This window comes from Eleutherodactylus coqui, chromosome 8, assembly GCF_035609145.1.
Source record: "Eleutherodactylus coqui strain aEleCoq1 chromosome 8, aEleCoq1.hap1, whole genome shotgun sequence".
Classification (NCBI taxonomy): domain Eukaryota; kingdom Metazoa; phylum Chordata; class Amphibia; order Anura; family Eleutherodactylidae; genus Eleutherodactylus; species Eleutherodactylus coqui.
The window spans coordinates 30,563,194-30,574,218 of NC_089844.1; the positions used below are offsets into that span (position 1 = coordinate 30,563,194).

General features: G+C 49.5%; 1 protein-coding gene across 1 annotated transcript in view; it reads left to right on the forward strand.

Annotated features, from left to right (window-relative positions):
- The first annotated feature begins 2,091 nt into the window (after positions 1–2,091).
- The window catches only part of ASB18 (ankyrin repeat and SOCS box containing 18), a 25,180-nt gene continuing 16,246 nt past the window's right edge, over positions 2,092–11,025 (forward strand). Inside the window, exon 1 of the mRNA XM_066577782.1 lies at positions 2,092–2,314. Within this exon, the coding sequence (XP_066433879.1) occupies positions 2,092–2,314 (223 nt within the window). The remainder of the gene's footprint in view (positions 2,315–11,025) is intronic.

Below are 11,025 nucleotides of genomic sequence, written 5' to 3' on the forward strand. Positions count from 1 at the left end.
CTTTCTTTGCCGCCGGGCTGGGACTCAGTCTTGCTGGCGGGTGTCTTCTCCTCTGCGGTCTTCCACATGGTTCAGCGCCGCTGTTCTCTGCTGGTGGTTCTTCCTCCGCTCTCCCCTCTGGTGCCGCCGCCACAGCTCCGAATTCTTCGGCCATCTTCATGAGCCACTGGGGACCCTGGCTGGCCACTGCTTCTTTAATCTGTTGGACGAGATGCTCCATCTTCTCTCTTGCTTGCAGACCTGTCCTGGTGCGTCTTCTCACTTCTTCTCTCTTCTGAGCACTGAGCTCCTCCTCTTCCTCCCTCTCTCCTTCCTCTCACTGCATCACCCCTCCCTGGTCGCTTCCTTCCTCTTACTTAAATTACCCCGCCTCCCAGTCCCCCACAGCTTCGTTATACACTCTGCTGTTCCTTAAGACATTGACGAGTTGTGCCTAAGCCACTCCTATGTTGTCTTGGTGGAGTGCTTAGGATCATTGTCTTGTTGGAAGGTAAACTTTCTGGCCAGTCTGAGTTCCCTTGTGCGCTGAATCAGGTTTTCATTAAGAATATTCTCTACTTTTCTCCATTCAGCTTTCCATTAACCCTTACTGATCTCCCTGTCCCAGCCACTGAAAAACATTCCCACAGTATAATGCTGCCACCACCATTATTCACTGCAGTGATGGTATTGGGCAGGTGATGAGTTGTGCCTGGTTTCCTCCAGACATAACGCTTAGCATTGAGGCCAGAAAGTTCCATCTTGGTTTCATCAGACCAGACAATCTTCTTTCTCACAGTTTGAGAACTCTTTAGGTGCTTTTTGTCAAACTCCAGGCTGGCTTTCATATATCTTTCACTGAAGAGAGGCTTCTTACTGGCAACTCTGCCACAAAGCCTACATTGGTGGAGTTCCGCAGTGATGGTTGATGCTAAATAGTCCTTTAACATGGTGTAGATGATCAGGCTGGAGTTTTCCCTGGGCTCCAGGAGGGGTTTGAGCTAGTACAGAGTCGGTTTGCATAATGATTATGGCCCAACATGGAGCTATGGTACTCTGATCAGCTTTGGTGGCTAATAGGGTCATAAGACAGTTGTGTGCCGGCTTGTTTGGGCTGGTTTGGGCTGTGAACGAATCGCTCTGAAATACAAACAGGCCATTACAGCTGTTCTTATCTATTGTGAATAACTGACATAGGCATCAGACATCTTCTATGCTGGGAACAACAGCTCAACAAACACAACAGGCTCACGTCCGTATACAGGCCAACTGCAAGAAAAGTCTTGTTGCTGGGTTGCAAGAGTCCTAAAGTCCTTTCTGCCTTCTCTGGGGGAGCAATAAGCAACCATAAACAGTCCATTATTGCACCACTATTTCACAGTCTGACCTTATTTATAACGCTTATTAACTCATAGCGCAGAAGCGGGAGAACACAGGGCGGCAGCGATCTCCTAATCATGCGGATGTTCCATTAATCAGCTTTAGCTCGTGGGGCTTTGCAGTCATCCCATACTCACCCATAAGGCTCACTGTAGATTTGCTTTTTCTGTGCAGCACCATGCTGCTCACTACCTCACTGCAGACTTTAGGCTGGGTTCTCACATGCCGGATTCCCAGCGGAAATCTCGCAGTTTGGCTGCAGCGAAAAAACGCGAGATTTCCCCCGGGAGAAGCGCTGCTTCAAAATCCTGAACTTCTGCAAAATGATGAAAGAGAGATCCTTGAAACGTATATACAATAAATGTGTATTGATATTACCAAAGTAATAGCTACTGTATAGCTATGGTTTGCATTGCTGCCAAGCGGCATCTGACTTAACAGCTGAGATAGACGGCATGTTTCCTGAACTACATCATCTTATGTATCATTCAGCACTGCTCCGTGTTTGTGTGCAGTATGTTTGTATGTATATTTATAAGGTAGCTGAGAAAGAATGTGAGTCTGGGCACAATGCCGATAAAGTAATCACAAGTAGCTTTGTGTAGTCTGCATGTGACCTGGGATGCTTTGCTAGATTTATCAAGCCCATGCCTGGCATACATGAACAGAGCCCTATAAATACTCAGCAGGTGGGCTGTGGTGATTGTGACAATACAGTGTTGTACTACTGAGATGGACAGTATGAAGACCAGAGGTCTGCACAAGCTGCAGGTCATATCAGATATGGGCCACCAGCAGCATTCAACCAAAGAGAACCTTTTCTTTGCAGCACTGGAGACTGGAAACCTTAGCCTTGTCCAACTTCTGGGATCCAGACATGCAAACTGTGTGCTAAATGTCAGAGGGGAGGAAATGGGCTATCAGGCACAGACCCCTGCAAGGTTTGGCCTGGCAGGTAGGAGGGTTTAATGTTTATTGTGTGACCATAGCATATATTGTTGTTTTAGTTGTGGTTGTTCAGTTTAACAGGGTTTTGGATCCCTACAGTAATGTTGGTAATCCGCTCTCATGACCGGCTAATGCATGAAAAACACATAATAGTCACTTATGGCTGTTTTTATTAGTGGAGAATTAACTTTTATTCATCACCATATTAACTACCACAATTAATCAGTATAAAGTAAACAGGTGATATTGGAGGATGCATAATAATGCATTGATTCTAATACCTGATGTCTATGTTATAACATACAATAGACTCAATGGATTCTCTAATTAAGTATTGTATTCTTAGAAGAAGGAAAGATTTAGCAATCTATTTGCATAAAGCGTTAATGGACTTTAATGGCCATTAACGCTTTATCATCTTCATTTGCATGTAAAAGGGTCTCCAATAGCTGTTTGCAAAGCCCAGCTTGTGATTAATCACATGCCCAGCTGTGCACACAGCTGCATTGTTATGCTCACAGCTGACAGCAGATTACAATGTTATCTGCTGCCTCCCTACTGAGATAACAGCATGTGGTCTATTGAGAGATAAATGTGTTTCCTTTATCTCTTAGTATCTGAATGGTGGATTTTAAGTTCACCCTAAAATCATCGTTTAAATGAAAAGTGCACGATGCCTGCGTTTACATGGAGCAATAATTATCGATCATTTTCGGTCACTTAAACACATTTTGAGCAATAATCGTTGTGTAAATGGGCCATAAGAAAGCAAACAATTTAGGTCTTCTATAGAGATGAGCGAACGTACTCGTCCGAGCTTGATACTCATTCGAGTATTAGCGTGTTCGAAATGCTCGTTACTCGAGACGAGTACCACGCGATGTTCGAGTTACTTTCACTTTCATCTCTGAGAGGTTAGCGTGCTTTTCTGGCCAATAGAAAGACAGGGAAGGCATTACAACTTCCCCCTGCGACGTTCAAGCCCTATACCACCCCCCTGCAGTGAGTGGCTGGCGAGATCAGGTGTCACCCGAGTATAAAAATCGGCCCCTCCCGCGGCTCGCCACAGATGCCTTCTGACAGAGATCAGGGAAAGTGCTGCTGGTGCCGGAGCTGCTATAGGGAGAGCGTTAGGAGTTATTTTAGGCTTCAAGAACCCCAACGGTCCTTCTTAGGCCTCATGTCCACAGGGAAAATAACATTTTAAATCTGCAGCGGATCACCCGCGTGCGTGATCCGCACCTAAAATTTCCCATTGGAATGCATTGACCACCCGTGGGTAGATAAATAGCCGCAGATGGTATTTTAAAGTGATTTTAAAATTTCATGCACGTGAAAAAAAACACGACATGCTCCATTCAAGTGCGGATCACGCGTGCGGGAGCTCATAGCTCAATTGATCTCCTGCATGAAAAAAAAAGGAATTTAAGCTCATCTGCACTGCATCCGCAGCAGAAATCCGCGTTACATATCTGCAGCGGATCTGATTTTCCCTGTGGACATGAGGCCTTAGGGCCACATCTGACCGTGTGCAGTACTGTCGAGGCTGCTTTTAGCAGTGTTGCACAATTTTTTTTTTTGTATATCGGGCGTGCAGAGCATTGCGTCCGCAGTCTGCAGTCATTGTACAGAGTATAGGGCCAGTACTGGTGAGGCAGGGAAAGAGATATTCAGGCTATATAGGCAGTGGGCTTTTTCCAAAAAATTGCAGAAAAATACTATATTTGGGCTGCCTGTGACCGTCTTCAGTTTACTGTGTGTCTGCTGGTGGTAGTAGTCCTAATTAATACGCAGCTAAGCGTTACAGCAGTCTTGCGCAAAATTGTTTCCTGGATCTGCTGTCTCTGTTACATCAGCGCCGTCATCCCGCCAGAGGGAAACAGTATACATAATATTATACGCTGCCTACAGTATCTATCTGCTGGGGGTAGTAGTCCTAATTAATACGCAGCTAAGCGTTACAGCAGGCTTGCGCAAAATTGTTTCCTGGATCTGCTGTCTCTGTTACATGATCGCCGTCATCCCGCCAGAGGGAAAGAGTATACATAATATTATACGCTGCCTACAGTATCTGTCTGCTGTATCAGCTCAGCATTTTAAAAAAATAGAAGCAAAATACTTAAGGCCTACTACTGGCCTTTGGCCACTTGACTGCTTCTGCGCTGTGAATTCCACTAGCTCAGTCATACGCACCTACGTCTCACTACAGGCGTGCGCAAAATTGTTTCCTGGCTCTGATGTGCATTCCGTAAGGGAAGTCAGCCTCCAACCACAGGCCAATAAGCGGCACATTTAATTACAGCGTTCTGTTTCTGCACTACTGGTAATACAGCATGCTGAGGGGTAGGGGTAGACCTAGAGGACGCGGGCGAGGACGCGGAGGTCCAAGTCAGGGTGTGGGCACAGGCCGAGCTCCTGATCCAGGTGTATCGCAGCCGACTGCTGCGGGATTAGGAGAGAGGCACGTTTCTGGCGTCCCCACATTCATCTCACAATTAATGGGTCCACGCGGTAGACCTTTATTAGAAAATGAGCAGTGTGAGCAGGTCCTGTCGTGGATGGTAGAAAGTGCATCCAGCAATCTATCGACCACCCAGAATTCTGCGCCGTCCACTGCTGCAACTCTGAATCCTCTGGCTGCTGCTCCTCCTTCCTCCCAGCCTCCTCACTCCATTACAATGACACATTCTGAGGAGCAGGCAGACTCCCAGGAACTGTTCTCGGGCCCCTGCCAAGATTGGGCAGCAATGGTTCCTCTCCCACCGGAGGAGTTTGTCGTGACCGATGCCCAACCTTTGGAAAGTTCCCGGGGTCCGGGGGATGAGGCTGGGGACTTCCGGCAACTGTCTCAAGAGCTTTCAGTGGGTGAGGAGGACGATGACGATGAGACACAGTTGTCTATCACTCAGGTAGTAGTAATTGCAGTAAGTCCGAGGGAGGAGCGCACAGAGGATTCGGAGGAAGAGCAGCAGGACGATGAGGTGACTGACCCCACCTGGTTTGCTACGCCTACTCAGGACAGGTCTTCAGAGGGGGAGGCAACTGCAGCAGCAGGGCAGGTTGGAAGAGGCAGTGCGGTGGCCAGGGGTAGAGGCAGGGCCAGACCGAATAATCCACCAACTGTTTCCCAAAGCGCCCCCTCGCGCCATGCCACCCTGCAGAGGCCGAGGTGCTCAAAGGTCTGGCAGTTTTTCACTGAGAGTGCAGACGACCGACAAACTGTGGTGTGCAACCTTTGTCACGCCAAGATCAGCCGGGAGCCACCACCACCAGCATGCGCAGACATATGATGGCCAAGCACCCCACAAGGTGGGACGAAGGCCGTTCACCACCTCCGGTTTGCACCGCTGCCTCTCTCCCTGTGCCCCAACCTGCCACTGAGATCCAACCCCCCTCTCAGGACACAGGCACTACCGTCTCCTGGCCTGCACCCACACCCTCACCTCCGCTGTGCTCGGCCCCATCCACCAATGTCTCTCAGCGCACCGTCCAGCCGTCGCTAGCGCAAGTGTTGGAGCACAAGCGCAAGTACGCCGCCACACACCCGCACACTCAAGCGTTAAACGTGCACATAGCCAAATTTATCAGCCTGGAGATGCTGCCGTATAGGGTTGTGGAAATGTGCCGTCCCAGCCCTGCTCGACCACGTCTCCCGCAACATTGTACGCGCCCTCACCAACGCGGTTACTGGCAAGGTCCACTTAACAATGGACATGTGGACAAGCACAGGCGGGCAGGGCCACTATATCTCCCTGACGGCACATTGGGTGAATTTAGTGGAGGCTGGGACAGAGTCAGAGCCTGGGACCGCTCACGTCCTACCCACCCCCAGAATTGCGGGCCCCAGCTCGGTGGTGGTATCTGCGGCGGTGTATGCTTCCTCCACTCAACCACCCTCCTCCTCCTACGCATTCTCTGTCTCACAATCAAGATGTGTCAGCAGCAGTATGTCGTCAGCAGTCGGTGTCGCGCGTCGTGGCAGCACAGCGGTGGGCAAGCGTCAGCAGGCCGTGCTGAAACTACTCAGCTTAGAAGAGAAGAGGCACACGGCCCATGAACTGCTGCAGGGTCTGACAGAGCAGACTGACCGCTGGCTTGCGCCGCTGAGCCTCCAACCGGCATGGTCGTGTGTGACAACGGCCGTAACCTGGTGGCGGCTCTACAGCTCGGCAGCCTCACGCACGTGCCATGCCTGGCCCACGTCTTTAATTTGGTGGTTCAGCGCTTTCTGAAAAGCTACCCACGCTTGTCAGACCTGCTCGGAAAGGTGCGCCGGCTCTGCGCACATTTCCGTAAGTCCCACACGGACGCTGCCGCCCTGCAACATCGGTTTAATCTGCCAGTGCACCGACTGCTGTGCGACGTGCCCACACGGTGGAACTCTACGCTCCACATGTTGGCCAGGCTCTATGAGCAGTGTAGCGCTATAGTGGAATACCAACTCCAACATGGGCGGCGTAGTGGGAGTCAGCCTCCTCAATTCTTTACAGAAGAGTGGGCCTGGTTGGCAGACATCTGCCAGGTCCTTGGAAACTTTGAGGAGTCTACCCAGATGGTGAGCGGCGATGCTGCAATCATTAGCGTCACCATTCCTCTGCTATGCCTCTTGAGAAGTTCCCTGCAAAGCATAAAGGCAGACGCTTTGCGCTCGGAAACAGAGGCGGGGGAAGACAGTATGTCGCTGGATAGTCAGAGCACCCTCCTGTCTATATCTCAGCGCGCTGAGGAGGAGGAGGAGGAGCATGAGGAGGATGAGGAGGAGGGGGGAAGAAACAGCTTGGCCCACTGCTGAGGGTACCCATGCTGCTTGCCTGTCATCCTTTCAGCTTGTATGGCCTGAGGAGGAGGAGGATCCTGAAAGTGATCTTCCTAGTGAGGACAGCCATGTGTTGCGTACAGGTACCCTGGCACACATGGCTGACTTCATGTTAGGATGCCTTTCTCGTGACCCTCGCGTTACACGCATTCTGGCCACTACGGATTACTGGGTGTACACACTGCTCGACCCACGGTATAAGGAGAACCTTTCCACTCTCATACCCGAAGAGGAAAGGGGTTCGAGAGTGATGCTATACCACAGGACCCTGGCGGACAAACTGATGGTAAAATTCCCATCCGACAACGCTAGTGGCTGAAGGCGCATTTCCGAGGGCCAGGTAGCAGGGGAGGCACAGAGATCAGGCAGCATGTACAGCACAGGCAGGGGAACACTCTCTAAGGCCTTTGACAGCTTTCTGGCTCCCCAGCAAGACTGTGTCACCGCTCCCCAGTCAAGGCTGAGTCGGCGGGAGCACTGTAAAAGGATGGTGAGGGAGTACGTAGCCGATCGCACGACCGTCCTCCGTGACGCCTCTGCCCCCTACAACTACTGGGTGTCGAAGCTGGACACGTGGCCTGAACTCGCGCTGTATGCCCTGGAGGTGCTTGCTTGTCCAGCGGCTAGCGTCTTGTCAGAGAGGGTGTTTAGTGCGGCTGGGGGAATCATCACAGATAAGCGTACCCGCCTGTCAACCGACAGTGCCGACAGGCTTACACTCATCAAGATGAACAAAGCCTGGATTTCCCCAGACTTCTCTTCTCCACCAGCGGACAGCAGCGATACCTAAGCAATACGTAGGCTGCACCCGCAGATGGAAGCATCGTTCTCTATCACCATCAAAAACGTGGACCTTTTAGCTTCATCAATCTGTGTATAATATTCATCCTTCTCCTCCTGCTCCTCCTCCTGAAACCTGACGTAATCACGCCGAACGGGCAATTTTTCTTAGGCCCACAAGGCTCAGTCATATAATTTTTATAAACAATTTTTATACGTTTCAATGCTCATTAAAGCGTTGAAACTTTCACCTGAACCAATTTTTATTTTAACTGGGCTGCCTCCAGGCCTAGTTACAAATTAAGCCACATTAACCAAAGCGATTAATGGGTTTCACCTGCCCTCTTGGTTGGGCATGGGCAATTTTTCTGACGTACATTAGTACTGTTGGTACACCAATTTTTTGGGGCCCTCGCCTACAGTGTAATCCAATTAATTTTTTGCCCACCTGCATTACAGCTGACGTTACATCAGCTGTGATGGGCACTCCAATGGGATATATTTATGTACGGCCGGTGGCATCCTGGCACCCACCCATGCTGTCGGTCCACACGGAGTTGTAACTGCATGTGTCCACTTCTAAAGAACCCCAGTCTGACTGGGGCATGCAGTGTGGGCCGAAGCCCACCTGCATTTAATCGGACGTTACCTCAGCTGTGATGGGCACTGCAATGGGATACATTTATGTACAGCCAGTGGGTTCCAGGGAGCCACCCATGCTGTGGGTGCACACGGAATTCCCATTGCGGAGTTGTACCTGCCTGTGACTATTTATAAAAAACCGCGGTCTGACTGGGGCATGCAGACACCTTGACAGAATGAATAGTGTGTGGCACATAGGTTCACCATTGCTATGCCCACGTGTGCAGCTCCTGATGGCGGTGGCACAGGATTATATTTCTCATTGCTTCTGTACAGCATTGTGGGCTATCGCCCCGCCCCTTTTAAAGAGGGTCGCTGCCTAGCCGTGCCAACCCTCTGCAGTGTGTGCCTGCGGTTCCTCCTCATGGCAGACGCACTTATAAATAGACATGAGGGTGGTGTGGCATGAGTGCAGCTGAAGGCTGCGCAGGGACACTTTGGTGTGCGCTGTGGACACTGCGTCGTGCGGGGGGGGGGGGTTGGGCAGCATGTAACCCAGGAGAAGTGGCAGCGGAGTGTCATGCAGGCAGTGATTGTGCTTTGTTGGAGGTAGTGTGGTGCTTAGCTAAGGTATGCATTGCTAATGAGGGCTTTTCAGAAATAAAAGTTGTTGGGAGGGGGGGGGGGGCACTCTTGCCGGTATTGTGGCTTAATAGTGGGACCTGGGAACTTGAGATGCAGCCCAACATGTAGCCCCTCGCCTGCCCTATCTGTTGCTGTGTCGTTCCCATCACTTTCTTGAATTGCCCAGATTTTCACAAATGGAAACCTTAGCGAGCATCGGCGATATACAAAAATGCTCGAGTCGCCCATTGACTTCAATGGGGTTCGTTACTCGAAACGAACCCTCGAGCATCGCGAAAATTTCGTCCCGAGTAACGAGCACCCGAGCATTTTGGTGCTCGCTCATCTCTAGTCTTCTAACATAGGATAGCAATCTATGCATCCTAATCCAGTCCAAAAGAGGTGACAGTTCATACAACTTCTAGGGTTGATTCACACGTGGCATCGGTTAGGCTACGAACAAAACCGCAGCAAAAACTGCATGCTGTAAGGCTTGTTTACTTCATGTTTTCAAGTTGCATCCAAGGCCTCTCACTGGGTTTGCATCTCAAATTCCAGAAGCTCTCACTTTCAGAAGGTTTTTTTTGTTCATTTCCAGCATCTTGTGCCAAAATTAACCTATACTAGAGATGAGCGAGCATACTCGCTAAGGGCAATTACTCGATCGAGCATTGCCCTTAGCGAGTACCTGCCCGCTTGGGAGCAAAGATTCGACTGCAGGCGGCGGGCAGGGAGCGGCTGGGGAGAGCAGGGAGGAACAAAGGGGAGATCTCTTTCCCTCTCTCCCCCCTCCGCTCCTCCCTGCTCACTGCCGCAACTCACCTGTCACCCGCGCCGGCAGCCGAACCTTTTCTTTCGAGCGGGGAGATGCTCGCTAAGGACAATGCTCGATCGAGGAATTGTCCTTAGTGAGTATGCTCGCTCATCTCTAACCTATACCATTTTCTGACACAAAATGCCAGAAATGAACAAACTTGTCAAAAGAGAGACCCCATGGTTCCCCCTTCAGCAGATCTCTATAATGACAGAGACTGGTTTCATCTAAGAATTCTGTCCCAATCCTGTTTTCAGGAATATAAATATATATATGTGTGTGTGTGTCTGTGTCTTTGTATATATATATATATATATATATATATATATATATATGTGTGTGTGTGTGTGTGTGTGTGTGTGTGTGTGTGTGTGTGTCTTTGTGTATATATATATATATATATATATATATATATATAAATTCAAATGACAATCCGCGCCACCATATAGTAATCAATGAGATTGACTCACCAGGTGCATAGTGGGGTTCCTATGCAGCGCTAGAAACAACCCGCTTGCACCTGTAGTCCAAGTATGCCCGTAGTAAATGAAGAAACTTCAGAAATCCTTCAATGAAGAAGGAGAGCCGCTGGAATGAAGGATCCCAGAGAGAGGCACTTCTCTCAATGGGTTAAATACATAGATTTTCAAAATAACAAAAAGTTTCTTTCCGCGCTCGTCCTGTGGATCTTCTTGTGTGGAATAAAAAAATCAAATAAACTGTCACGGAGGAGAGTTTTTTATAATAGTATATTTATTCCCAAAATACAAAATAAAAAAAGTTGCATGCAAGAAACAACTTGCTGTAGTAGATGGACGTCCACATCCAACCTGCCGACAACTTCATCCTGCCGTGCCCGGCAGCCTGAGGGGCAGTGTGAGGTGCGCAGTGGCGGTTGTGTCTGCTCGGTCGCACGGCTAAAGAAACTGTGTGTAAGTGTGTGTAAGTGTAAGTGTAAAGCCCTCACTGACTCGCCAAAAGTTCTCCAACTTCCCGATGTCGTAGAAACATGAATTTTGGCACGAGCATAGATTATCTCCAAAATAGGAAAAGAAATTGGGTCCCAACTCCATTATTCAATTCTATGCGCAAAAGAATTAGC